Source organism: Petaurus breviceps, unplaced genomic scaffold (genome assembly GCF_028583685.1).
Source record: "Petaurus breviceps papuanus isolate PSGF00001 unplaced genomic scaffold, PetGlider_PUasm1.0 91041, whole genome shotgun sequence".
Classification (NCBI taxonomy): Eukaryota; Metazoa; Chordata; class Mammalia; order Diprotodontia; family Petauridae; genus Petaurus; species Petaurus breviceps.
In genome coordinates this window covers 29034303-29062274 of record NW_027187400.1, presented here as the reverse complement: position 1 = coordinate 29062274, position 27972 = coordinate 29034303, and the positions used below count along the sequence as shown (strand labels likewise).

The 27972-nt window shown below is 53.2% G+C and overlaps 3 protein-coding genes across 4 annotated transcripts in view; 2 read left to right on the top strand and 1 right to left on the bottom strand.

Moving 5' to 3' along the window:
• The window catches only part of LOC138153863 (espin-like), a 49850-nt gene extending 27415 nt beyond the window's left edge, over window positions 1–22435 (top strand). Inside the window, exons 3-15 of the mRNA XM_069078276.1 lie at window positions 1235–1421; window positions 1511–1693; window positions 2057–2188; window positions 5788–5972; window positions 7455–7761; window positions 10696–10857; window positions 11037–11229; window positions 13214–13240; window positions 14709–14854; window positions 14954–15229; window positions 20144–20223; window positions 20329–20340; window positions 20902–22435. Of these exons, the coding sequence (XP_068934377.1) occupies window positions 1235–1421; window positions 1511–1693; window positions 2057–2188; window positions 5788–5972; window positions 7455–7761; window positions 10696–10857; window positions 11037–11229; window positions 13214–13240; window positions 14709–14854; window positions 14954–15229; window positions 20144–20223; window positions 20329–20340; window positions 20902–21049 (2038 nt within the window). The 3' untranslated portion in view covers window positions 21050–22435. The remainder of the gene's footprint in view (window positions 1–1234; window positions 1422–1510; window positions 1694–2056; window positions 2189–5787; window positions 5973–7454; window positions 7762–10695; window positions 10858–11036; window positions 11230–13213; window positions 13241–14708; window positions 14855–14953; window positions 15230–20143; window positions 20224–20328; window positions 20341–20901) is intronic.
• Window positions 15244–18345, top strand: LOC138154269 (espin-like protein). Its single transcript, XM_069078869.1, has one exon. The coding sequence runs from the start codon at window positions 16636–16638 to the stop codon at window positions 18343–18345; it is 1710 nt and encodes a 569-aa protein (XP_068934970.1). The 5' UTR covers window positions 15244–16635.
• Window positions 22436–22574: 139 nt separating the features above from the next.
• Window positions 22575–27538, bottom strand: TNFRSF25 (TNF receptor superfamily member 25). 2 transcript variants are annotated; one of them, XM_069078377.1, is made up of 9 exons: window positions 26442–27538; window positions 26035–26169; window positions 25115–25288; window positions 24918–25005; window positions 24162–24253; window positions 23872–23988; window positions 23662–23696; window positions 23365–23542; window positions 22575–23186 (listed from the first exon to the last, which is right to left on the bottom strand). In XM_069078377.1, exons 1-9 carry the CDS (start codon window positions 26629–26631, stop codon window positions 22900–22902), a joined length of 1296 nt encoding a protein of 431 aa, XP_068934478.1. In that variant the 5' UTR covers window positions 26632–27538; the 3' UTR covers window positions 22575–22899. The 2 variants fall into 2 exon arrangements, with proteins under 2 accessions (XP_068934478.1, XP_068934479.1); XM_069078378.1 differs by lacking the exon at window positions 24162–24253 and having other exon boundaries at window positions 24943–25005.
• Between the last annotated feature and the right edge of the window lie 434 nt (window positions 27539–27972).

Below are 27972 nucleotides of genomic sequence, written 5' to 3'. Positions count from 1 at the left end.
TCCCTGTCTCTGTCTCTCTCTCCCTGTCTCTGTCTCTCTCTCTCTCTGTCTCTCTCTCTCTCTCTCTCCCTCTCTCCCTCCCTCCCTCCCTCTCTCTCTCTGTCTCTCTCTCTTTCTGTGTCTCCCTGTCTCTCTCTCTTTCTCTCTCTGTCTCTCTGATTTATTTTTGCTTTTTTCATATCACAAACATTTCCCAATAACCTCAAGAACTCTCATGACTCAAAGAAAAAATAATAAGTAAAACCAATCGACGCAGCAATTGGATCGGATAACACATGTAACACTTGGAACCTAGAGTCTCCCTCCCCTTCTCCACCAAGAGAAGGTCATTGGTTTTTTTAATCTTTTGTCCTCTGGAACCAAAGTTCATCATTGCCTTTAATCTGAATTCAACTGCTTTTTAACACTGTGAGTCCTAAGTGAGGGGTCAATCTCCAGTTGTCCTAATCCATATCTGGCCACTGGACCCAAATGGCTCCAGAGGAGAGAGTGAGGCTGGGGACTTTGCCCAGCCCTCCCTCACTTCTATCTAATTCACTTGCAAGTCATGGCATCACTTTCCTGATGTCATGATCCTCTTCAAGAATGAAGGACAAACAATAGTAAGTCCTAAGTGATGAAGAACAGTAGAGTGGATCTGTCAACAAGCATTTACTAAGTCTTCACTGTGTGTACCAGGCACTGTGCTAAGTGCTGAGAATACAAAGAAGGGTGAAATCAGTGCTAGAGGCCAAGGAACTCCCATTCTAATTGGACAAACAATATATGAATGAGTAGGCACATAGAAGATACTGTATAAACAGAGTAGATAGGAGGGGAAGGCACTAAGTCAAGTCTTGGAGGAAGCCAGAAAATCCAGGAAGTGGGGCTGGGGAGACAGTGAATTTTGCATCTGTTGTTCAGTTATTACCTTTCCAGCACTGTTACTGGAGCTTGTGAGGGAGTCCACAAGTCACAGACTCGTGCCCCTGTCCTTCAATTTCAGCTTGTAAATTGTAAGAGCTCCTCTTCCTAAGGAAGGATAGGCAGACAGAGGGCTGACCATCTGAGGGGACCTCACTGGGTGACACCGGTCCTCACTTCAGTGTGGTAGGGCCAACAGAGGCTGGGTGGAGAAGAGGTGACAGGAAGGAGAAAAGGTGTCTAGAAGGACAGGTAGAGAGAAGGAAGAATGTATATCTCTCTGAGGGCTGCTCTGTGTGTGTGTGTGTGTGTGTGTGTTCTCTGTTCCCAGGGGGATAAGTGCCCAAACCAAGAATGGTGCCACACCACTCTACCTGGCCTGCCAGGAGGGCCACCTGGAGGTAACACAGTACCTGGTACAAGAGTGTGAGGCTGACCCACACACACGTGCCAGTGACGGGATGACCGCTCTTCACGCTGCTGCTCAGATGGGCCACAGCCCCATCATTGTGTGGCTGGTAAGTGCCAGGGGCTTAAGGGATGAAGGAGGAAGGGAGAGACAGGGGAGGGGCTGGCCCCATGACCTTCCCTTTGCCCTTCATGCCAGGTGAGCTGCACTGACATCAGCCTTTCGGAGCAAGATGATGACGGGGCCACTGCCATGCACTTTGCCGCCAGCCGGGGTCATGCCAAGGTTCTCAGCTGGCTGCTGCTGCATGGTGGGGAGATAACCACTGACTTGTGGGGTGGAACCCCCCTGCACGATGCTGCTGAGAATGGGGAGCTGGAGGTCAGGCCAGGTCAAAGAGAGCCAGAAATCAGGGGCTCAAGCTGGGCTGGGGTTATGATGGGAGCACGATCCAGCCTCTCCCTCTTCTTCCTTCCCAACTAAATCCAGCCCCTCCCCCCACACACACACCAAAGCCCAGATCTCCCTGATTCCAGGTCCAGCACAACAGCCTCCATCACACCTGAGTCCCCAGTGAATCCCAGGGAGACCTCCCCTAATGGTGGGACGTTTAAGGCGAGGGTAACCTTGTTGTCTCCCCACCCCTCAACTTTAAGAACACATGCACACATTGTATAGGGCAAATATCTGAGCTCACCTGGCCCAGTGGGGCCCCCCTCACTGCACCCCTCATTCTTCCTCCAGTGCTGCCAGATCCTAGTGGTGAATGGGGCAGAGCTGCACATCCGGGACCGGGATGGTTATACAGCTGCCGACCTCTCGGATTATAACGGCCACAGCCACTGTACCCGCTACCTTCGCACTGTGGAGAACATGGTATGAGCAAGTCCTTCCCCTGGGATGCTGCCAGTGCAGGGCAGGAGCTAGCCTTGAAGTACTTGCCTTCTCTCAAAGGGGTAGGACAGGAAGCCAGGTGATGAGGTCCTAGAATGAGGAGCTAGAAAGGACCTTAGATTATTTAGTCCTGGGGTCCATGAATAGATTTCAGGGAGTCCATGAATTGAGATAGGAGAAAAAATGACATCTTTTCACTTTGTAACCCTAAACATTTTATTTTGTGCATTTAACGACATTCCTCTCAGAAGAGGTCCATAGGCTGCCCCAGGCTACCAAGGGGTTCCAATGGCATAGAAGTACAATCCCTTCATTTTGCCAAGAGGAAGCTGATGCAATGAATAAACAGTTCCCAAATGCACATAGTAAATAGCAGAGCTGACATTTGAATCCTAATCCTTGGCCTTGCAATCCAAGGCTCTCTCCACACAGGTTCCTTCCCCAACCTCTCCTCACCAATCCCTTGTGTTCACTGAGGCCAGTTGGGAGAGAGGTCATTTCAAGCTCAGGCCATCCCCATCCATCTTTGCCCTGGGTCATGGAAGCCAGCAGTGGGAAGGGCCTGCCTATAGAAGGTCCTGAGCCCCAGCTATTCACTCCCATCCTCACCCCCTCACCCTGCTCTGAGTATCGCCTGCTTGGCCCCAGCTGTGCCAGTGATAGACTGAAAGTCACCAAGGACTGCTGCCCCAGAAAAGGAAAATACTCATTGAGTCCCTCATTATGGAGTCCAATAAGCAAGCAGCAGCTGGGCCGTTACCTGGAACCCAGCGCTGGGCGGGGCAGGCAGCAGGCTCTCCCTGAGGACCCGTGACACTTAGCAGGCAAGAAGGGTGGGGGCATGGGGCTGCGGAGGTACCAAGGCAGAGAAGACATCCTTCTCCTCTCTGAGCTAGCTAAGGGCTGCCCGGCGGGCCAGGGACCAGCAATCCGGAGAACAACATGGGTAATGTAAGCAGTATCCCCCCAGTCTCGCAGCAAATCCTGGGCCCTGAGGAGGGAGACTAGACATAGAGAGCACAGGGCTAGAACAAGGGTCTGGGCAATCCGAGGGGCATCAGGGTGGGTGGTGTCCAGAGGAGGGCTTCAGGAGTCAGGGATATAGCTAAAGCACCTTTACCATCTTCTTTGACAATTGGCCCTAGCCTACTCTCGACCTCTTTGGGCTCCTACCCAAAGGCTAGTAGCAGTCAGAAATAAGCCAAGGAGAGCAGAGGTGAAATTCTGTTTGCCGGCAGAGTATAAGGTGGTCCTGAAGGCAGCAACTCAAATATTAGAGTGGATACTCAGTCTAGAGTTGGACAATCTACCCAGGTTTGACCTCTGGGAATAAATGCGATGTGTTTCTTGGTTCCCAACACCCATTCAAAGATGTCATCCTCTGAAAAGGGTAGATGCCAGGTCCACATCTCAGAGCTGGCGATGGGGCAAAGGGAAGAACCCTCCCTTCCTGGAAGGCTTGTTCTCAGATACAGTACTGGATTCATTCTCCTTGACTCTTTAGGGACAAACTTAGAGCCATAAGTAGAAGTAACAAAACATATTTGAGCTGTCCAAATATAATTGGAGCTGTCCAAAAAGGGGAAAAGGTGCCTCAGAAGGGAAAGAGGGGATGATAAAGAGAAAGTACTACACATCACTTGTCTCAGACGTTATAAAGGAAACTAATACAGGAAGGGCTTGGACTAGCTGACCACTGAGGTCCCTTTCCATGCATATTCTTTAATTCTGTGGGGAATAAACTGAAGACCCTGGTCTGACCTTTCCCTCCTGTTTCTGGCTAGAGATAGGCACCTGGGGGCATGGAGAAGTGGGAGCCCTCATCACCCCTTTCTGATGACACATCAAGCAGTTGGGCAAAGGCAGAATCCTACCCTGTTACCATGACCAGGATCCAAGTATTGGCATGTGAAAGCTACATCATTTGGCTTTGGTCCACTTAGGGTGACTAGGCATGACCCCTTCCTCTAAGAATCATAATCTTAGAATTCTCAAGTGAGAAGGTAACAGAAATCATCTATTTTAGTCCCTTCATTTTAAAGAGGAAACTGTAGTCCCAAGAGGGCAAATGACTTGCCCACAATCACACAGCTAGTTGGATATCCTGGATCCCTGATTCTACTATATCACACTGCCATGTGAGGATTGGTTGAAGGAATTGGGGATGTAAGCCTGAAGAAGAGAAGGCTTAGGGGGGGACTGTGATAACTGTGTTCAAGTAGTTAATGAATTATCACATGAGAGAGAATAGATTCCTTCATTTTGTCTCTGGGGTATCTGCACCCTGGACTAGGACTTCCTTGGGGAGAAGTTACAAAGAGGAGATTTCAGGTTTGATGTCGAGGGGAAGAAAAAGAACTTTCTAACCATTAGAGAGGAAGGGAGGGGAGTAAACAAACATTTTTAAGTGTCTACTATGTGCCAGGAACTGTGCTAAACACTTTACAAACATCTCCTTTAATTCTCACAACAACCTTGTGAGGTAGGTGCTATTATTATCCCTATTTTACAGTTGAGGAAACTGAGGAAATCAAAATTAAGTGACTTGCTTGGGTTCACATAGCTGGCAGGTGTCTGAGGCCAGATTTGAACTCAGGTCTTCTTAACTCCAGGCAGACTCAGGTCTTAAGGTTGAATAAGTTGAATGGGTTATATCAGGAGGTGGTGGACTCCTGCGCATTGGAGGTCTTCAAGCAGAGGCTAGTTGACCAGCCATTTCAGGCATGGATTGATTGCTGAGGTTCTTTATACTTCTGGAATTTTGTGATTCCATCTTCTAGAGACCCCTGCCAATGGGAGAACCTCATAACAATTGTAGCTGTTCAAAAAGGGGAGAAGGTTGGGGTGGCCAGGTAGCACAGCAAGTAAGAGCACCGGCTCCAGTGTTGGGATGACCTGGAGATCGAATCCCGAGCTCAGACACTCAGCACCACACCCAGAAACACCTGGCCGTGCAACCTTGAGCAAGTTACCTAACCCCAATTGCTTTAAAAAAAAAAAAAAGGAGGGGGAGGAAGGTGCCTCAGAAGGGAGAGATGGGATGATAAAATAGGTAAAGGGGTCCAAGGTAAGGTTCAGCTCAGTTCTCCAACAACCTAATACAGCTGGATGTTCCCAGGCAAGGTCCCAGATTCAGAATCTTCACCAACAACAGAGCCGAGACATGTCTAGGCATGGCAATAGTCCCTCTGGGAACCTGCAACATGGGCCATGGGGGTTCTTGGCCTCTTAGTCCTTCCCAGGAGAGAGGAGGAAGGAGTGGACTCAACCTCAGGACTTGGACCTGTGGCTTGGTCTAATGGGTACTGAAAATACCCTAACAATTAGGGCTGCTCAAATATGGAATGGGCTGCCCTGAGGGAGAGGTAGAGAGAGTCCCATCACTAAAGGTGTTTCAAGTGTAGGATAGATAACCACCTGTGCAGGCAGGCCGTAAAGGAGCTTCTTGGTCAGGTGTGCAATGGACTCTGTAGCCTCTGAAGTCCCTCCCAGCTCTGAGATTCTGGGACTCCTGGGCCACAACAAGGGAACCGGAACCCTGGAGACAGAGAAGGCTGTCACACCCTATCTTTTCTCCCCAGAGTGTGGAACACCGAGTCCTGTCCCGAGATCCATCTGGGGAACCAGAGGGCAAGCAGCCAGACTCGGGCATGTCTTCACCCAACACCACCATGTCAGCTCAGCCCCCACACTTCGACCTCTGCTCTCCCACCAGTACTCTCTCCAACTATGACTCCTGTCCCTCCAGCCGCTCCAGCACCCGAGGCCACCTGGGGGGCCCAGGGCCTAGTGAGTACCCAGCAGATGGAGAGACAGGAATGAAGTAGACTGTGCTTGGCTATAGGGCACTTCTTCCGCATAGAGGGGCCAGGGCTCAGTAAATGGGTTTGCTGTGTTTCAGCCCCTGTGGTCCCTAGAGCCTCCCAGCTTTGTTCAGAAAGAGTAGGGGGCAACCCTAGAGATCAGCCTTACTATGAAGGGGGTAAGAGATGGAAGGAAATGTCTCAGGACCAGTCCAGGGAGCCTAGGTTTCCCTTGTCCACTCCTCACCCCTTCCCTGCCTCAGACTTGCTCAGGGTGAAGTAGCTTCTTGTCCCAGATCTGTCCACCACAGCCTCCTCCTGGGGGATTTCCTAAATTCACAACATTATTTAGCCCCATCATGAAGAAAGACTGATGTAGGAGCCCTAGACAATCCATGAAGATGCACAGATTGACCACAGACACACACACACACACATACACATACACACAATGCACACACTCCCTCCCATAGGAATATCCAGTCATACTCTAATGAGTCTCTGGCTTGGCTATGGGCAAGGTTTGGTTTCTTTGATCCCATCCCATTGTTTGGGGCCATGGGCTCTGCCTTTATCCCCTTCTTGAGTGTCTGGACACAGGGCCTTAGTCCAGAAGTCTTCAGTTCTTTCCAGTCAGTTGTGTCCTTAGCGAAGCTTGGTGAGTTGCAGTAGGTTTTGGGGAGTTGTTGTATCCCTCATGCCCCCCAAGAGACTCTCATGCTGATCATTGCTGGGAATAGGGCAAGGTGGATTGCACAGGGGTAGGGGTCTGCCCATGATAAGTTAGATCTGGTTTCCAGGGCAGATCACTAACCCTATCCAACACTTCCTTGCCCCCCTCATATTCTCCATCTTCCCAACATTCTGGGACAGCTTAACATTCTTGAGACTTGGGGTGATTCCACCTAGCTCCTGAGCCTCTAAGGACCATCCTCTGGAGTTCATAGCACATTAGGAAGATGATTCCTGTTAAAGTGAGAGATTTGTGAACTTGCCCCACTCCCAGCTCACTTACTGAGGTGCTGCAAGGTCCTGGGTCTGGGGTTCTTTTCCATAAAAGAGAACAGGTCATATTGAGAATGTCCACTGGCTAAATGGAAAGAAGATAGGGTGGGGATATTCTACTGTGAGGGACTTGATAAAACAGGGCCTGGGATTTCTGCTGTGGCTTTGATTGCCCAGTTGGCAAACTCTAAAATGTTCCCCTAGTGCCAGTTGAAGATGAAGGTGGAGAGATTACCTAAACTAGGCTGAAGAGGTGCAATTCAGGAATACCGAATTCCCCAGGCTCAGGAATTACAGCTGTTCCCTGATCCCCCAAAGCTGATTTTGAAAACATGACCCAAGAAGGGCCTCAGGGGATCCACAAGATACTCTTGTGCATAGTGTAGACAGGGCATGCCTGCCCCATCGCCAAATCTCCCTGGGCTCCAGCTGGGCTCCCAACAGCACCCTGCTTTCTTCCATCCCTTCCTGGCAGGGCTTCGAAACTCAACTGTCACAGATATGCAGACCTACATGGACATGCTGAATCCTGAGATGGGCCTTCATGGCAGGAAGAAGGGAGGCCCCGCCACCCCACCGCCCCCACCCAGCTTTCCTCCCCCTCCCCCTCCCCCTGGCACTCAGATGCCCCCACCCCCTCCTGCCTATCCAGCTCCCAAGCCCCCCAGTGGGCAGCACACAGCTGATATCTACGTTCAGGCCAAGAGCAAACTTCGGCATGTGGAGAAAGAGGCCTTGAAGAGGGAGGTAATGGAGATGGGATCAATCTACAGCCTCAGGATAGGGCTTCATCCAGAGGGTGACGGTGGGGGGAGAAGGGAAAGATGCTTTCCTAAACTGAGGCCTGGATCTATTAGGAGCCATCCAATCCTCCAAGGAAAGTGATTTTGAATGTCTGCTTGTCCTATTATGAGGTTATGAGAAGGAAGGGGGAGGGGAAGGGAAGGTCTAAGCTCTAGGTGGGGAAAGCTATATAGAGAACTTCTTTAAAGGACCTGGGTAGGGGAGAGATCTGTTATAGTGAATGGCAAAGGTGACCCAGGGGGACAAAGAGATCACAAAGGGGCTGTGGAAGGAGGTGTTCAGTGTCACATTTCCCAGATGATAACAGGGGAGGTCCTTAGGCATCTGTGAGCCTCCGGGCTTTCTAGCAGCAACTTGGGAAAACACCTCTCCCCAGAAACTGGAGGCTATGAAAGGAAGATAGAAAGGAGGGAGAAGGTGTTGTGTAGATGTCAGGGAGGACAGCAAGCCTGGACATAGCTCCAGCCATGAGAAGGGAAGCAGCAAGTGAGGAGAGGCAATGAATGAGCCCCAAAAGGGAGAGAAGCAATGCTGACTTCGATTCTCCAGGGGGAAGGGCAGAGGCAGGGACAGGAACTGGTTCTGCTCTTGGTGTAGGGTTAGCTCTCCAGCCACTAAAAAATAGGGGGTACAGGTGGGGGTGGAGCTACAGAAAGAAAGGGGTGCCATCTATCCCCAGCAAAAGCTATATGTCTGTGCCTGGACCTACCCTGTATCTAGGACTATCCCTGGGGATGCTCTGGTACCAGGAAGATTGGGTACCCAACTGAGGCACGGAGGAAAGGGAGCCTTGGGGCATTCCGGGGGAAGGAAAGGATGGTCTCATCTCCCCTGGGTAAACAGGGATGCAGACTAAGTGCCCGACTGGAAGCCTCGGCCTGTGGGGTGGGGAAAGGGAGAGGTTAGGGCAGGGAGTATGGAATAGCGACCCATAACTGCAAGAGTCTCTGCCGGGGTATCTCCTGCCCCGTGGTCCCTTGGGATTCGGAGAGGGGCGGAGGGAGGGAAACCTAGTCCGCTTGTGTCTGCCCGAGAGTCTGCGAGTTGATGGGAGATGTACCACTGTGGGGGCGCAACAGCGCTTTTGGGTGTGTCCTGCCTGGCCCCTAGAGCTGCGTATTCGTGTGTGCTTGCGTGTCTGTCCATCTCTCCCTGTCGGAGTGTGTGAGTGCGTGCGTGCCTGGAGGCCAGAGAGCCTGGGAGTGCCAACAAAGTGTCCTTTGTGGGACCCGGCCCAGTCCTCCCAGCCTACGCCTCCTTCTTTGTTTCCAGACTGGAGAGGGAAGGAAGCGGTTAGGGCTTTGGTGATGGGACTGAGGACTAAACTGGGCGGGGCAGAGGCGAGACAGATGGCCAGCTCCGCCTCCAAAGAGAGCAGTTTCGTGGGAAGGGGCCGGAGACCAAGGAACTGGGGGGAAGGATGGGGCAGGATGGCCCAGAAAATAAATCCACGGGTGTCGCGTTTCCTGCAACGTGAGCCCGTCAGCAGAGCCCTTGATGGGAACCGGGGGCTAGGGGCGGGGCAGAAAGCGGTAAACCCAGACGGCTGGTCTTGGGAGAGCGGCAGGGGCAGGGGGCTCCGTCCTTTCGCCTTCTCCCCTTCCCTGACTTCTCGCGATCCCAAGCCGGGATTGGCCTCCTCCACGAGTCAGGACAGGGCGGGAGCTACCTGAGGCTGTCACCCGAGCCTTGAAACCCGAGGATGGGGCGCAGGGGCCGGTGTCACTTACAGCTATGGGTTTCCAGATGCGGAGGGGCCGAGATGGACTGGGACAGACACGGGGCGGGGAGGAGCTCGAGAAATGTGGGCCCTCTGCTTTAGTCCTCCAGGGCCCTGTCTGAGAGCTGTCGGAGTGCGGTTTTCTGAAAGGTGCAGAGCCATCAAAGCTGGGCAGGAGTGTCCAGGGCCCCAGCAGTTTACCTTGAGTTGGGGTACCAAAGCGTAGTGGGGCCTGTCGTGGGAAATAGGTGTAGAGGGGCTCAAGGACAGTAGGGCCTCCAACCTAGGAGTGAGGCAAACATCTGGCAGGCTTGGGCTGTGGGGAGTGGGGGGGTCGGAGGGGACTGCTGTGACGGGGCGTGGCCCAAATCCCTAGGTAGCAGCCCCACTTGGGGGGCTGGAGGAGGGGGGCGGAGCCCAGTGGCCGGGGATTGGTGGGGTGCTGTCAGGACCCAGTAGCATAGGAGAGAGGCCGTTGGTCGGTGTTGTAACTTGAGAGGGCAGATCGGATAGCGCAGGTGTCGGGTCCGCGCCGCCCCCGCTAGCAGGTGCAGAGCGGGGCGTCACCGGGCACAGTCGCAGGTAGGGCAGCCTCTGCCCGGGGCTCTTCGGGGACTAAGGGCCGCGTATCCTGGGAAGGGCGCGGGACTCTGGGCACGGGCCACAGATGGAGAACCAGCCCTAGGCAGCTGAGCTTTCTGGGGCCTGCCCGAGCCGTCGAGGAAGTTGGATTTTAGCAACCCGGAGGCCTTGACAGGGCCCGGCGGAGGCTCTTGAGAATCCTTCCCCCTGGCCCAACCAACTTTCCCTACTCGTCCCCTGCGCTAGGGGGCTAGCCCAGCCGTCTGGGAGCAGCCCTTCTGGCTCCCTCACCTCAGGACCAGGCCCGGCCAGCCACCCTGAACCGCGTGTGAGCAGAGGGGAGCCCTGTCCCTCCCCTGCATTCCCCAATCGCATCTGCTTCCCCTCCCCAGGGCCGCCCGGGGGGCGCGGCCACAGATACCCCCAGCTCTGGCTGGCACAGGGAGAGATTTCAGCTAGTTCCACTGAGGCGGTGGGTTAGACAGAAGCCAAGCCTCCGCCACCGAGGGTGGAGGGTGCTGTCTCCCCACCGGCGGACCCGAAGCCCACGCTCGGCGCTCCTCCCTCCCTCGCAGCTGAGCTCCCGCGACGGCCACGACGGGCTGCGGCGGGTGGACTCGGGCCGGAAGTCCCGCAGCTTTGGCAAACAGCCCAGCACCGGGGACTATTACCGCCAGCTCGGCTACGGCCCTGGGGAGCCCCTGGCAGCCAGTCTGGGGATGGCCCATAGCGAGGAGGTGAGAGCCTCGCAGCCCAGCCCAGCCTTGCCCCTGTCCCGTCTCGCCCCCAACCCAAGGGGCTTTACCTCCTCCTGCCCCCAGTCCCCACGTGTCCGGGAGCAGGACTCCGAGCTGTCCCCAGCCCAGCTCCCGAGACTCCGACAGCTTGGTCAACTCTCTTTTCCTTATGCCCTCAGGCCGCTCTCCTCTCCGGTAGCCACGTTCACAACGGCAGTGTCGCAGACCACAGGGTGTCCAGGGACCTCCCTCCCCCGCCTCCACCCCCACCCTTGCCCGAAGCCCTGAGTGCACCACCCCCACCGCCACCTCTGCCCATCGAAGGGTCCGGGCCTGTCTGCAGCCAGCGCCGCTCCTCCTCTTCTACGGGCAGTGAGTTCGGGAAGCCGGGGACGGGAAGAAGGGTGGCAGAGATCCTAGCCCAGTACCGGGACTCAGTCTGATGGGAAGCCTACCCGGGAGACACGGGGGACTGGGAGCGATAGGGGTGGGGGCCTTGTAAGCGAAGGACTCAGACTTGGAGAAGAGAGATTGCAAAGCATGGTGGTGGTTTTTGTGCTGTATAGATTGGATAATGCTCTTTGGGGGTGATGGGGCGGGGAGAGAAAGCACCCCAGCCGCCAACCTTGTTTTTGGAGGAAGGATCTAATTAGACAGTCATCTTTTCACCTTGTATCAGCACTCAGTCAATGTCTCCCTTGAAAGAAAAAAGGTCAGAGCTATCATATCTAATTCAAACCAATGGATAATTTTAAAAAAAAAACTTTGGGTAATGCTTGTATTTTCCCCTTCTTCCCCCCCCCCAGTATTTGGGGGCCCACAGTTTTACCTGCCTAACTAAACGACTTTTGAAATCATGGTTTGTGGAATCTGGGCACAAGTAGGTGAAAGATGTGGAGAGCCCCCTCATCTCCATCAGTCTTGTTCAGAAGCTAGCCTGATGTGTAACCTGGGGCTGTGACCAGCTGACACCCAGAACCACCCAAGTAGACTATAGTGTGTCCCTTTTCTGATCTGCTCCCCAGCTAGCTATCCAACCAGCCATTCATTCAATAAGTGCCTCATAGAAGTTGGCCTGTGCTACTGAAAACACCAAGACAGAAGTGAAACAAGCCCTGCCCTCTAGGAGTTTACATTCTTCCCATTTCCATCAAAACTCCTATATGCAAAGGTCCTTGCTTCTTACACCTATAAACTTTTTTTCTTAATGCTTCCATCCAGTGTCCCACTTCTCCTCCTGCCTTCCTTAACGCTGGCTCCTCTTCTCAGTCCCTTCTTTAGCCCCTGAGACTACAGAGGGTTCACGGGTCTCCTGGAGAAAGTGGAGCTGTTTTCCCCAGTGTGAAGTGGTAATTTGGGTTAGAAAATCCTGAAATCTATGCCTCTAGATCCTCTTCCTGTTTCCTAAAGTGGGAACCATCCTCAGACTCACAAACTTGATGTCTGTCCTCTGCAAAGGGCCTGAGAGAGTCCTAGCTGCACCCAAAATAATGACTGTAAGAGTCTTGTCTTCCCATCCCTACAGAAGGATTTTTCATCATTTCAGAATCCTAGGGTTTACAGTGACCTAGCCTGTGGCAAACTCAGGCAGGCTCAGATATTCAGGCCATGGGTGGCTGGGCTATCAGATCTATGACCAAAGGAAAATGTCTGGGTTTTTACAAACACACACACACACACACACACACACACACACACACTCACACCATACACGAACATCAAAAAAACTGGGCAATGTTGGAGTTCAGTCCCCCTTCCAAGAGAATAGAGGATAGACCACTGAACTTGGAATTAGGAAGACTTGGGTTCAAATGCTGCCTTAGACACTAGCTGTTGAACTCTGCGCAAGTCACGAAGAAAGTCACTCTATCTCACTTCCTCATCAATAAATGCAGAGGTTGAACTCAATGGCCTCTAAGAGCCCTTCCAGCTCTAAACCTATGATAATTCCCTGAGACCCAGCTCTAGTGTCAGATGTAAAGACCCCTCCCCTCCTCTGGCTCTTCTTGGCACTGTAAGGGATGGAAATTGAGATAGGTGCACCTCCTCACTCAGACTGGAACACACCAAACATGCTTCCAGACTGAGGGCTAGGAAAAAAGAATGGGAAACACACTTTAGGATAATCTTATCCTCCCTTCTCTTTCCTTTGTCTACCCTTTCTTTCCCCTCTCTTCTGTTCCCTTGGGCACCACCCTGTCTATTGTCTTACCTACAACCCAACATCCTGCTTGCTCTCTCTCTGCTCTCCCCAGGCTCTCAGACTCTTCCATAGCTCTCCTAATTCTGTTCTGTTGCTTGCTCTCTCTCTCTCTCTCTCTCTCTCTCTCTCTCTCTCTCTCTCTCTCCCTCCTAGAAGTCAGAGCTTTGAGGTGCAGAAAAAGTGAGTACCAGGCCTGCTTTGTACTCTGTCTATGCTTGATGTGCCTAAACTAGGGCTCGGGGAGGGCACAGACAGGAGAGAGGAGATGGTGGACTTGGGGTGTATAAATGGGACAAAGGATGGCCCAATGGATGACTGAGTGTTGTTCTGACAGATGGTGCTGGGGGGAAGCCCTCCCTGGTATGCCAGGAAGAAGAGCCTGCCATGGAATCAGTGGATTTGTTTCCTCCACCCCAACATTCCTGTCAGTTTTGCCTATGAAAATAATTCCCATTTGTGTCCCTCCCCTTCACCTTCACTTCCCTTCTTCCTCTCCAGTGGCCCCTTCCGGAGGTGCTTAGATATCCCCTCCCCCAGACCAAGATGAGGAGAGAATGATCTGCTCCTGACTCCACTCCAATCCCTTCCCCCAAGAACTCCTTGATTCCTTCTGCCACCCCCCCCCCCCCAGACACAATCCAGGAAATGCAAACTTGAAACTGGGACTTTGCATGTTATCACACAGAACTTGGGACATCACCCAAAACACCAGCGTTCCTTGCCCCCCTCAAGAACACCAGCCTTCCTTGACCCCCACCACATATCTCAATTCCATACATTCCCATCTCTCTGTTCCATGAAGAACTACTCTTCTGGACTGGCTCTCCAGAGAATTTGAGTTTTTTATCAGGGCTAGGTACAGAGCTGTGTGTGTGTGTGTGTGTGTGTGTGAAGATCAAGCTTGCACTTGCATGCACCTGTTTGAGAAGGGGGCAGAGGTGCCAAATGTTGTGACACTTGGGTCTAGTGAGATCCAGGGTTCCTAGGGCCCTGGGCCAGGACAACTTAGTTCAAGGATCACCAAGCTTTGCTGATGAAGCAGAGGGGTGGGTCTGGGACACTCAGGGAGACTCCTCCCTGAGACCAGGGAACCAAGGAACAAAGGTCAGGTGGCTGGCCAGGGAATCACAGATCAGGGTGAACACCCTGCTGCATCAGGCACACCTTCCCTTACCTCTGGGCTTAGCCAGGTTCACGATGAGTGTCCAGGGGCATTCATCCATGGACTGCCCCACTGGAACCAGTAAAGTTGGCTCCCTCTCACTTCGTAAGTACTGGCTGACCCCTCTAGTAGAAGTGAGGTGGTGGGTGGAGGAGAAGCAGAGGGTTCAGGGCAGGGAGGAGAAAGCTGCTTGGTAAGGAGGCTGGTCTGGGTACAGAGCTGTAGGCTGTGTAAGTGTTGCTTTACTCCTGTCGGGACTAGAGGGATCCTCCAGGATTCCTGTCTTTGCTGGAAAGCTGTACTGCCTACCCCAAGCAGAGTGTTGCCTTACTTACTGGGCTTGGTTCAAGTGATGCCTGGGTCCTGTTCAACCTTTCCTGGGCCTTCTTCTCTAAAACAGGCTAGCCAGGACTGTCTGGGTTTGGAGAGGGTGGACAGGGCTTAGGCTGGGGTCCCTCATGCTTCAGTATCTTCTTCTCTCACCAGGTACCAAGTCCTTCAATATGATGTCCCCAACAGGAGACAACTCTGAACTCCTAGCAGAGATCAAAGCAGGAAAGAGTTTGAAGCCAACACCACAGAGCAAGGGCCTCACCACAGTCTTCTCAGGCAGTGGCCAGCCCTCTTCCCTGGTAAGGCGTGGAGCCCCTTCCTCCAACTCTCGCCCTTGGCCTCGGTCTTCCGGACCTTGCAGTTGGAGTGCTCTCGGTCACCATGCCTTCCCTTTCCAGACAGATGCTCCACCTCTGTCTCCATCACTATCCCGGGCCAGGAGCCCCACTCCACCAGCTAGTTCCATTCCTGGGGCAGGCGGAGGCCCCCATCAGCCTGTCCTCAATGGCAGTGTGGCCCCACCGCTGACTCAGGCACAGAACATGCATCTGGATGTCGAGACTCTGATCCCCACACATGATGAGCAGGGGCGCCCCATTCCTGAATGGAAGAGGCAAGTGATGGTTCGAAAGCTACAGATGAAGATGCAAGAGGAAGAGGAGCAGAGACGAAAGGTGGGCCTGGGGCCTGGTCACTAGTGCCTTCCCACTCTTCCTCTAGCCTATAGGCTCTTGGGGAGCACCCCTTCTTGACCACCTGGCAAATTCAGACCCTGGCCCTGCTCACTGGCTCCCCCAGACCAGAAGCCTTGCTTGGTCCCCTTCCTTTAGTCCCTCCCTGCTCTTTGTCACCATCTGGGTGACTCTTGGGAGACCTCAGCCATCATCACAGGAGTGATAGCCAAGTCATACATTCAGGGACTATTTGCCAACAAGTCTATCAGTTACAAACAATTGTGTTTTTAGTAGATTGAAGGGCCAAAAGGACATTTATGTAGCCCTCTCTTCTGAGAGAGGTGCTGTAGGTCCAGGCTGCAAGAATCCTCAGCCCACAAAATATGAATTTGAGACTCCTAACTTTTTTATGTGTCATAGACTCTTTAATATCCAAGGGAAGCCCACGGACCCGTTTTGGATTAATTTTTTTTAAATGTAAAATACAAATAAATGCTCAATTTCAGTTAAAAGTTATTGAAAATAAAGATGTAAGCTTTCCCACTCAAGTTCATTCACTCCCTGGAATATACAGTCCCCAGGTTAAGAAAATCCTGCTCCCACCAGGGTTTCCTTTCCTTTCCTGTTAAAAAAAGGAGAAATGCTGTCAGAAATTCCCAATCCCACATTTCCCCCCAGCCAGTGCTTTCTCTCACTTAGATAATAAATATCGATGTTAGAGTCAGAAAAGAAACCAAAAAATCAAATTAGAAAAGCCTCCCAAAAATGGTGACTATGGTTACAGGAAGTCAGGGGGCATTTGGGTTCAAAGGATTACAGCAGGATGCCACTGGATAGGGACACAAGGGACTCAGCATGGGGTGCATGATCCTTGTGGGGTGTCTGGGTGGAAGGGACTTGACTGCCTTTAAACTGAGGCCTTGTCAGTTCTAGCCTTTAGCTTGAGCCCAGGAAAAGGCTCTATATCTGGGCTAAGTGAAGGGGCTTGTCTAGGACCCTGGTTTAAATGCCTTTTACATGTTCCCTTGGTGGTGTAATGAGCGACCAGGCCCAGAGACCATGTCCACAGCAGCAGCGAACCAGATCCGACTTGGCCCACTCTTCCGGTCAACCAGAGTGCCCCGGAGTGGGCTGCAGCGAGCTCTCACCCTGCTTCTGTTCCTCCTTGGCTGAAGCCTCTTCTCCGCTGGCTGCTGCCCGGCCCACCCGCACAGCCCGGCCCGGCCTACCATTACACCACCCGGGATATGTAAAGGCTGAGGGTGTGCTGCCTGCGGGCCTCCGGGAGTGGGGCCAGAGGGAGACCTGCGTTCTCCTCCCCTCTCTTCTCTTCCCCGTCTTAGCTGACCGCTGGCTACTGCTGCTACCAACCAGAAGGCTGGAGGTTCTCCCACACACACAATGCCATGCTGGGGCCCTTCGGGGAGCTCATGACTGAAGAAGACATCAACCGTATCGAACAACAAATCGAAAACCTCCAGGTGATGCATAAGGCCCAGAAGCTGGAGGCGCAGCTGGAGCAGCTGGAAATGGAGCTGCAGCAGCTGCTGCCCGCTTCCGCGGCGCTGTCCAGCCCCCGGTTCACAGTCAATCCCCGCCGCATGCAGGGCCGGGCCGCCGACCTGCCCGCCTGGTGCAGCCGGATCTCCACTCTGCTCAGGAGCATGGCCATACTGCTGGCCACTTTGGGGGGTCGGCCGGCCCACCTCACAGACCTGGTGACTGCGGAGACGGGGCAGCCCCTGGCCCCTGTGGCGGACTGGCGCGCAGGGGCGGTGGGCCTCGGCCGCTCCTACTCCTTCAGCTGCAGCCGGGAGGAGGTGGCCCGCGAGATCTTGGAGTGCGGGGTCTCAGTCAAGAGTCTCAAAGCCAACTATGAGATGCGCATGCAGAGCCAGGAGGCCGACTACTGGTACCCACGCAAGCTCTCGTTGCCCGTGAGCGTCACGGTCTCTGACGTCTTTAGCCGAGAGCCCATCCTGGAGGAAGACTATGTGTCGGGAAGCATGGCCCAGCCATGCCTGGGAGGGCGTTTGGTGGATGGTCCTTCAGCGGCCAATGGGCCTGAGAGCCTCTTACTGGGGCCGGCAGAGCTATCATCCCCCGAAGACCCCTTAGCTAGCCTGTACCCCCCGGAGGAGCCCGGCGACGAGGTGACAATTTTTGAGCCCAAACAGCTAACACAAAGCCCGCCCCTCTCCACCGAGCTTCGAGGCGTCCAGGACTATATCGACATGCGGAAAGAGCGCATCGTCTACCTCTTCCTGGAGCACTGGCGCAAATGGACTTTCAGCGGCCCCCGGCGCCATACCCAGGCCCGCCTTCGCAGGTTGCTGCCCCGGGTGGTGGCAGCGGGGGCCCCAGAGCCTGCGCCCAAGCAGGTGCTGGAGAAGCCAGCCCATCACAGCCTTGGTAATGACCACCGGCTGCTGTATTTCATGAAGCAGCGCCACGTGGTAGGCAAATTGCTGGCGCACTGGCGGAGTCTGATGCGCCATGTGCCCTCCCGGCAATTGCGCCGCCTGAGCCGGGTGCAGGGGCTGTACTGGCCCGAGCACTTCCTGCCCCATGTGGGTGGGGTGCCTGCCTGCTACGACAGCCTCACCCTGGACCTCTTCATGCTGGGCTATTTCCAGCTGCTGGAGATGCGAATGAGCCGCGAGGAGCGCAAGTTCCGCCACCTGCTGTGCTATGAGATGTTCGACCGGCTAGGCAGTCATCCCTGGGAGCTCATCCGCCATTTCCACAGAGTTGTGCTGGAGGAGGTGGAGGCTGGGCGTCGGGACTGGAAGGATGGCTTTGAGGACCTGAAAAAGGCATTCTTTGGAGACAGCCCAGAGACCACCGCTGAGGAGCCTCTGCCCCAGCTCCAGACACCAGCTCCTGTACCTCAACCTCCACCTCCCCCGCTACCACCACCATTGCCCCAGACGGAGCCCACACTTAGTCCCGGGCCACCAGCCGCTCCACTGGCTCCAACAGAGCCTTTCAATCGGGCTGACTCTCTGCAGCTGGTAGCGGAGATGGGAGAATTCAGCAACGAAGATATCTGCCGCTACATCGACCGAAGCTTCTCATTCTGGAAGGAGAAGGAAGCCGAGTTGTTCGACATTTGAGCAGTAGCAGCAGACAGAAAGAAAAGTCAAGTCAGCTGTCCATTGGGATGGTGGAATCCACCCTGACCTACGACTTACGGCGCTATAGAAATGGGAACTGGATGTGTGAGGGCAGGGCTGGGCCATTTGTCCGGAATTCTAAGCCCAACTGAGCTAAAGCTGAATATAGTTGGGTCAGGAGGGGCCATAATGGGCGAGGGCCTTTATGTTGAGGGACAGGCTGCTGCTGTGGTGTCTTTAGGAGACTGGGACAGAGATAGGATATAAAGTTGCCTCCAGCTTTCCTCCCAGGTTTGTCCAAGGTGGCTTCCAGGGCAGTCACAGAGGCCTGGGAGTAGATCCTCTCCAAGGGATGATTCTCTACAAAGCAGAGGATCCTCTCTCCAGAGAGAGGTCTCATTGTCCACTCTGCAGACCAGATTCACATCTATCATTTTGTTCAAAGGCCTCCAGTCCTGGAACCACTAAGGAAGCAGACCTGTCTAGCTCTTGCTATGGTTTTGCAACTAGGGCCTGCCTTCTCTCTGAGATTGGGAATGGCCAAATCAGGGCCTGGGGCTAGGGGAACTAACTTGTGTGCAGTGTGATGTGTGCAGATTACCTCTTCCTTGTTACACAGAATAATAAAGAATGTTGCCTTGAAGAGGTGCCTGCCATGGGTGGGCCCGAGATTGTCTTTGGCTTTTAGCTCATCCATATACACCACACACTGGGACTCAGAAAGAGGCAAGGGCACTATTTGCCCTTCAGTGAAGCAACTGACAAGCAGGATACCTGGGTAGCACTCCTGCTGCCTTGGAGTATTCTCAGGTTTTACCCTCAAGGCAAAGAAAGTGTCAAGGATTTGTCATATTGTAAATATCTTTTTGTCTATCCCAATGAGATCTGAAACAGCTTGCTTGCCATGCCAAGCTCTAAGGCTGGGTCTGTGTGGCTTCCCTCTCCCCTTCCTCCCAGATGTTGGTTCTGGAAAGTTGTGGTCACCCTACAACCCACTTCACCTTTAACCCTGTGATCCTATTCTTGCCACTGTTCTAGCCCTGCCTTGGAGGGTTGAGGGGCAGCTGGCAAGCGTATGGTGTAGGAAATGAGGTGAGTGCACTCTCAGATTCAAATTGTCTTCAGGAAATATTGGAAGCTTTCCTAATAAGATCGGGGATAAAGCAAGGTCACTCACCATTTCCAATATAATTTTACACAGTATTAGAAACTCTGAGAGGTAGTGAATGTGGTGGTAGGCGTGGAGCCAGGAAGATCTACACTCAAGTCCCCAGTCTGATACTTGTTAACGTTATGACCTTGGACATGTCTCTTAGCCACTCTAAGTCTCAGGTCACTGTAAGATTTCTCTACTAATTTAGTAGTAATAATTTAGTACTAGTAATAAGTACTATTATTAGTCTCTATTAAGGGTTGTGATCTGCCTTAGTGGAGGGAGGTCTCAGACCTCCAAAGTCAGATTCTTCGGGTCTTGATTAGAAATACTAGGTATAATGATTTTTAAAAAGAAAGAAAGACAAAGAAAATTATGGAAATAAAATCTCTAGCCCTGAAGGTCTCTATAAGGAAGAGCTTGAAAGACTGTCCTCTCCTACTTTTCCTTCCACTTCCCCCTTCCAAAGGTCTTCCATCATCAGCTCCCCAGTCTTTATCCCCCTATTGCTAAGACCTCCAAGATCCAGGCCTACCCTTGCCCTTTTCCTCCTCTCTCCAACTACAAGGAATCGTCCCCTGGATTCTGACTTCTTCCCCACTGCACTGCATACTCTCTCCCTGAACTCCTCTGGTTATGTTACAGGATGAGGAGGAAGAAGCACGTCTGGCCAGCATGCCTGCCTGGAGGAGGGATATCCTTCGGAAGAAGATGGAAGAGGAGAGGTAAGCTGGGCATTGAAAGTGAGTTGGTGTGGGATCCTATGCAACCGGAGTGGGAGCAGCAGTGGGAAAAAGCACTACTAACCCACTATGTGTTTCTCTTTCCAGGGAGCAAAAACGGTGAGTGTGGCACCTGTCCTACCTGGAGCTACCCAGGCCAAGTTTTTCATACCCCTTTCTCCCAAGTAGCTCAGATATTCCATTCTGTCTTCTGTAACCCTACATCTCTTCCCCTAGTAACCTTTGCTGCTTATTTTCATTCCTGTCCTCTTCTCCCCCCCTGCCCAATAACCTAGGCCATTGTCCACCTCTCTCCCCCATAATCTTTTCTGCTGTGCCCATTTCTTGGTTTTCCTATAACCTGAGGGGCTACCATCATTCTGTCTTCTGTAATCTGACCTGTTGACATATCTCTGTTCTATTACCTATTACCTTGATCTGTTTTGTTGCCTCATCTGTCTCTCCATAACCTGACCTATTGTCACATGAGACCCTATTACTTTTGACCTCTCTGACCACCCATAAATTGCCGGACTGCCTCTAGTCTTCAGTTTTCCCCAGGGGATGATTGATATACCACACTCATCCCTCTGTTCCTCTCAGCACTTGCTCTTCCCCCAGTAGCCTAGGTTCATCCCCCATCCTCTCTTCCTCCCTCATCCTGGATTCTTCCGTAAGCAGAAAAGAGGAGGAGAAACTCAGACAGGAGGAGGAGCGACGGGAGAAGGAGCAATCGGAGAAGCTCAGGACACTGGGGTATGATGAGACCAAACTGGCGCCCTGGCAGAGACAGATAATCCTGAAGAAAGGAGACATTGCAAAGCACTAGGTGCTTCGAGGACCCTCCCTCCTCCCCCCCTGCCCCAGCCTTTACTGTGACTCTCCCCGTCGTCCCCTCCTTCAGAGCTGCTGGGGCGGGGGCGAAAATTGGGGAGGGAGGATCGGGCTAGGGCTTAGCGAGATAAATGGTCTGGGTTCTGCCCCTGGCCACAAGCACAGGCTCTGAAGCCCTCGTCCTTCTGTTTTTCTCCGACTCTCAGCCCCCACTCCATCCCCCGCAATCTGGCCCTGTAGGTTTCCTCTCCCCTAGACTACCCCTCCATCCCCCCAGCACCCCGGGGAAACTTCGCCGCAGTCTGCATAGGAAAAGTGCCCAAGCTGTGGACTCAGAGAGAACCGCTGCTGATTTGCATGCTAGTTTGCATATAATTTGCATGTTCACTGAAAGACAAAATGTACCATATCTCTCAAACCCTGTGGGTGGTTGTTTCCCCCAGCCCCTTTTCTGGGTGCAGCCAGATCTGCAGCCTCCGCCCTGCCGCCTACTCCCCAAGTTCAGTAGGGCTGGCCTAGCTCAGACTGGGCTGGGGGAGACTGCTGTTTGGGTTATGCCAGAGAGCTTGGACTGCAGCCCTGTGGGGTCCAAAGGTTTTTCCTTTAATTAGCATTCTCCTCCCCCTTCCATCCAGGCTTTTCCCAACCCGTAGTTCACGTTCAAGGCTCACTTCCCACCCTGGTTTGGCCCGCCCTCCCTGCCTTCAGACAGTTTGCTTTCAGTCATTTGTTTACCAGAAAGTGAAAGAAAATTACCTACCCTGGGGCCCGAACGGGCGGCTCACGTGACACCTACACCCCTCCTCCCCCCATACATACGTGTTCCCTTCCCACACGTAGTGTCAGCAGCTGCCTCTGGGGTACAGGCTTCCGTAGCTGCCATGTCACCCCCGTAAGCCCTCCCCCAACCCTGACTCCCCTTCCCTAGGTCATTGCCAAGGGAACTGTTGGGGGAGGAGCGGGGAGAGGGGCAGGATGGGGCTTTTGTGTTTTCTTTTTTTTTTCTAAATGTTTTTGTCACTTTCCTCCCGGCACCCACTGTGGAAAAGCCTCGGCCCTAGCCCCACGTCCTCTGCCCCTTCTTTTCCTCCATTAAAGGAATCCTTCGGTTGTCCCAGGCTTGGGAAAGGGTTTCTCTCACTCAGTCATTTTGCGCTTGTTCCTTGTTTCTGCCAAAGTCTGTGATCTGGAGGGATGGACTGGGGCCCTATGGGAGGCGGGGCTTTGTAGAGGGGGGCAGAAACAAAAGCTTCAACTTTCCTAGAGAGAAAGACAGAGCCTCGAGCCCCCAGGGAAATGGACAGAGAAATATTTTGAGTGCCCTGCCAGTCCTGCCCCAGACTACTGGGTTCAAGTAGCCACGGTCGCTCCGGTAACTTGTTCTCAATTCATTACACCTTTAGCGTCCTGGAAGAACTAGGAGTGCCCACCCCCCACCCCGCGCTCCCTGCCCCACCCCACCCCACCCCACACACCCAAAACATTTTCACAGGTGAATTTAAAGCTGGCGTTTAATATTAAACTAGCAGGATGCGGCCAGCCTCCATGCGATGAGAGAGGTTAACGCCCTCTGTCCCAGCACAGACAAGCGTGTCTGTCTGCCCGAACTCGGGTTCTGAGAGGGAGGAGGGGGAGGAGGGGGAGGGGAGGGACTAGCAGCTCCAAATCAGGGGCGACGTAAGTGACATAACATGTCTACAGACTTAAGTAACCATACTTAGGGATTCCGGCGGCCGCCACCTCGGGGGCCTGAGCCGCCTTTTTTTCCTTCCCCGGCCCCCGACCCGCGGCTGGAGAGGAGAAAGTCAGGGCGCCAATAAGGCGTCAATCCCTTCTCCAACACGGTCACGGGCCCCGCTGCAGCCGGCTGCGAAGGTCTTCAGCGCAGCCTTCCAGTCCCATGCGCTCCAGGGCTGCGTAAACTGCACCTAGCCCTGCAGGCTGCTGCTGGCGCCAGCGCTTAAGCATCTCGTACTGCTGGTCGCGAAAGCGGCCAATCTCCGCCTCCACTGCCTCAATCTCCGCCTCCCGAAGCCCCAGGGTTCTCACGAACTCCTTCCAGCGCCGCGCCGGCACCGCGTCCATCACCTCGTACAGCTGTGGGCCGGGCTGGAGAGTGCCGGCCCCAGGACCTGGAAGCAAAGGTTGGCAGTGGGGCCGCCCGGGGGAAATTCGAAAGTGGTGGCCTGGAGGGGGTGGAATGACCCGGGACCATGATGGATAGGCTCCAAGGGCTGAAAAATAATCATTGCTGTGTTCCCCATCCAGGATCTAAGAGAGGAAGTCTGGCGTTTAACCCATCATGCTCACCATTCCCTCTGTTGGGAGGTTGGCCCCAAAGCATAGGCCATGCATCTTCTGAGCCCGAGACTTCCCGGGCCAGTGGAGGGCTGCTAGGGCCACGGTTCCCCACAAGCTGTAGTGCACACACCTCATTGTACCTATTCAGCGGCAGGGAAGGTCTGCCTACAGGTGAGGGGTGGAGTACCTGAAAGAAAAGATAAGCCCAGAGGCATTCCCTTCACCTGGCAGGCATCGCTCAATCCTAGTGATTCGTCTACCAAGTGACACACCCTTTCACCTCCCAGACACACCCATCTTCCGTACCCACTGGCGTTTCCAGGCTTCCATTTCTGGTTCATCTGCCAATTGAGACAAAAGAGGAGCCAGTCAATTGTTGAACCGGGCTCCAGCACGTCTAGGGCCCTTCTTCAGGATCTCTCAAGGCCTGTTTCCAGCTCCTATGGAAATCTAGGCTGAGGTCCTTGAATTGGAGTTAGAAAGGGTACTTTCTAAAGGCTGTTGGTTGGTACTTACAATGAGCCTGGGGCTTTGGGACCCAGAATTTCCGGTAGCTATAGAACAGGCCCCATCCTAGCAAGAGTAGAACTGTTAGGGATGTGGGCACCATCAAGAAGTACTGGAGCCAGAGGCCTGAGAGAAAAGGGGGTCTGGAATAAGTATCCCTTGTTACCTTTGCTCCTGACCTCCAGAAAGGTCAGAAGCACTAGAAGGTCCAGCCAAGCTTTCACCCGGAGTCTGCCTAGAGCTATAGATCCCAGAGCAGATCTCTGAATGACTCCCAGAATCCTTCCCACAGTGGATACCTGAAGACTTGGACTTAGACTGGGTGTAGGGAGGCAGGCTGGGAGTGGTCTTTGGGCTGATCACTGTGGACAGTTCCTTTTTGCTCTCAGTACTGTAGAATGTGCAAAGAAATAGTGGAATGGAACTCACACTTCAGCTAGTCCCCTGTGAATGTGTAAATCCTATTCAAAATATTCTGGGGTAAAGAATTCTAAGCCAATATTTCTGTAAAGCAAAGGATCACCTTCCAGTTTCTCCCCCTTTTTTTGTTTTTGTTTTGGTTGGAGTAGGAGTATTATCATACATTGGGTTTGCCTAAAGATGTCTGCATGTCTGTACTGGGACCCCTAAGAACTGAGTAGCCAAACCTACACAGCTTCCTTCCGTCACCTGTGCTGTTAGCCCATTTAGCCACTGACTGCAGTGACTCCAAGGAGTTGTGTCTAATGGCCTATCTTTCCAAAAACCTATGCTCTTTTGTCCTTTCTCTTTCCAAATCAAATATTTACACTTTACCTACCCCATCACCCATGTACACCCAGACTTCCTCCTCTCTTGCCCTTCAGCCCTGTCCCCAGTGGCTTGGTTTCAATTTCCCAGAACATGATGTTGCTTTGTGAGCCCTCTTCACCCTTCCAAGTATCCCCCTCCCTTCTTCTTGCTGCAGTACATACGAACACCTTCCCCTACCCACCCACTTTTTAGCAAAAGCACCTCCTAGGGAAGATGGGAGTTGGTTAGGGATTTTGGGTGCTCTCAGAGGGCAGGGTAGTTACATGGGACAGGGTTCAGGAACACAACTGTTCTTCTGGTCCTGACAGAAGCCTGGTAAACATTTCCCACAAACAGTGTCCTTTCCAGAACCTAGGGACAGTCCATAAGAAATTGACATTAGATTTGGGGACAAATCTAGCCAGGGATGAGTGGATCAGGGCCAAGCTATAGGGTACAGAGGAGAAAGGGAGGGACTCACAAGGGGAGACTGTATGTCGGTGTAGTGTCTCACAGTCCCGGCATCGAATGCAGAAGAAAGGTGAATCAGACTGGCAAGGGTTTACAGAGCACTCAGGGAACCAGCCAGGAGCACAGCCACACTGGGTGTTGGCCACGGTGGAGCAGTTCCGGACAACAACCTGATAGGCAGGGCCTGAGAGGAAGAAGGAAAGTCCCAGGAGGAGACCCAGCCCAGCTCGGAGGCCTGACACAAGACCCGCCTTCAGAAGACAGGCATTTTTGACTTCATCCTCAAAGCACAATGCCTGGTTTAGAGTGTGCTGAATTGACTTCAATAAAGAAACTTAAAAACAGATCAGACATAGAGAGCAGAAAGAGACCAATATCCAATCAATAAAGAAGAAGAGAGATCTAGAGATAGCCTGAGAGAGAATCAAAGATAGACCAGCACAGAGAAGAAGGAAGGAAGGAAGAGAGGGAGGGAGGGAGGAAGGAAAGAAGGAAGGGAGGAAGGAGGAAGGAAGGAAAGTAAGAAAGAGAGAGAGAAAGAAAGAAGGGAGGGAGGAAGGGAAGAAGGAAGGAAGGAAGGAAGGAAGGAAGGAAAGAAGGAAAAAAGGAAGGAAGGAAGGAAGGAAGGAAGGAAGGAAGGAAGGAAGGAAGAAGGAAGGAAGGAAGGAAGGACGGAAGGAAGGAAGGAAGGAAGGAAGGAAGGAAGGAAGGAAGGAAGGAAGGGGAGTGGGGTAGAGAGAGACAGAGAGAATGAATTGGAGCTAGATAAAGAGAATGGAGTGTGGGAAGGAGAGGGAGAGTAACAGCAAGAGAAAGACATAGATATACAGAGTTAGAATGACAGAGAGATAAAGAGCTAGAGAATGAATGGGTGAGGAGTGGAAGAATAGAGAAAGAAAAATCATAGGAAATTAAATGTTTGTACTCTACCATCCTCATCACAGAGTCGACATCGGGCACACTGCATGGCCATATGGTCCTCTCTAGACAGGAAGGTGTCCTGGTGGCAGGGTTGACAGGAGGAAGGACCTTGGGGCTCAGTGCAGGCAGCTTCCAGGAAATGCCCTAAAGATGAGAACCCCAACCCTCAGAGACAGATGAGTAAAAAAAGGGAGCAGGGGCCCCAATGCTGCCCCCAAAGCTTTCTCAATTGATTTAAGGTGCCCCCCCACCTTCCCATCTTTGGAATCCCCAGCCCTTCTTTCTCCCAATTCTCCCAGCTGATTCAAAGGCCCACAAATCTTCCTTCTCATCTCACAAATCTCACCCTAAACCCTCTGAGAGCCCTGCCACTTTGCACTTCAGCACTCCCAGACCCCTCCCTTGCAGCTTCTCACCTGCTGGGCAGCTCCTACAGCACTGTCTACTTGATTCATCCCAAAAATATTGGGGAGTTGAGCAAAGTCTGGATTTCTGAGAAAGGGGGCTCTGGTTGAACATTGGGCTTAGCCCTGGGGAGGTCCTGGGGCTCCTTAGAAGGAGTGGCGGTTCCTGATGGCCAGGGTTCAGAGCATTACCTTCTACCATCACCACCAATAGGAATACCTGGGAAAGGAGTGGGGGGGGGAGAAGCTGATTGCCTCCCCCAAACAACACTCACCAGACCTGAGAATCAGCTCCCAAATCATGTTCTCTACACTCATCTTGGAGGGGACATTCTAGAAACCTTCCGCTAGTCTTTGCAGGCAAAAAAAGTGGGAGGATCCTGGATAAAGGGGTTATTCACCAACCTCACCCCTCATATGAGAGCTTGCCCAATGCCCAAGGGACCCTGTATATATGAGAAGGGGGTGGGGCAGGGACAAGGATCGTCATGCCTCCAAAGCCCCTTATATAATTCTTGGACATAGTAACCAATATTTGAGTATTGGGGCACCAGGACTTCTGGAACATCCAAAAGCCAGAGGGCCCACCAGGGACAATCCACTCAACCCTGGGCCCTCCTGGAGGCAGAGGATGACTGGAGAGACCAGGGCCCTGTTTAGATCAGGCATGGGAGACTTGAGGGTTGGCCTACCAGTTCTTGGATCACCTCAGGGCCCCCACCTCCCACTGAGAGGAAGGCGGCAGGCACTTCCTTCTAGCTAAAGGGCCCCATCCTGCCTGTTCAGCGGATATCTAGGTCAGGGTAGCTCAAGAGAGGAACCCGAGCAGGCTGCCCCCAGCCCCCAACTCTAGACCCTCATCATAGGAAGGGTCCTTGGGAGACCTCCCTTAGCCCCCAGAGGCAGGTTTAGACGACTAAGGCGTTCAGATCTAGATCCCAGCCTGGGGGGGGGTAGGGCATGGGGGGGGGGGGCGGCGCGGACACCAGCCCGATCAAGATACTCTACTGTGCCCCCTCCACCTGGAGGACTAGACAGACCTGGATTCCTCCTTCCTCCATCGGTTTCCTAGTGCCTTTCCTCCCAGACCATGGATCGAGGGTCCCAGCAGCCCAGAGTGCCCGTGTATTGAGGTCTCTGTTCCCCCGAGCCCCTCCGTCCTCGTTCTTGTCCCCTCCCACCCAGCCCCGGCGATCTGAGGTCTCCTCCCCCCCGCCCTCCCCCAGAGTCCCAGAGGACCGGGGTCTCTCCCCTGAAGCCAACAGAGCTGAGGTCTTTCTGCCACACCGCTACTTCCCCAGTCCTGCGCCGTCGCGGGGTCGAGATCTCCGCCTCCCAACTTGCTAGGCTAAGATCTTCTGGCTGTAGTGCCTCTCCGACTGGAAGTCTCGATTCTCCCGGGTTCGGGGGGATGAATTCTTTAGCCCTCCCAACGGCCACTTCTCGCTGCCTGAGGTCTCCTGGGCCCATCCAGTGCCCAATGGCAGGTCCAAGGCTAGTTTCCCCTCCTCCTACAGATTCGCTCCCCGCCCCCTCCTTAAAA

Excerpts from the sequence above, each read along its gene's own strand:
- TNFRSF25 (XM_069078377.1), bottom strand. The coding sequence starts at position 26,631 with ATGGTAGAAGGTAATGCTCTGAACCCTGGCCATCAGGAACCGCCACTC. Across the intron at positions 23,543-23,661 it reads AAGCCTGGAAACGCCAGTGG|GTACTCCACCCCTCACCTGT; the intron begins GTACGGAAGATG and ends CTTTTCTTTCAG. Across the intron at positions 23,187-23,364 it reads ACCTCCCAACAGAGGGAATG|GTCCTGGGGCCGGCACTCTC; the intron begins GTGAGCATGATG and ends CTTTGCTTCCAG.
- LOC138154269 (XM_069078869.1), top strand. The coding sequence starts at position 16,636 with ATGCTGGGGCCCTTCGGGGAGCTCATGACTGAAGAAGACATCAACCGT.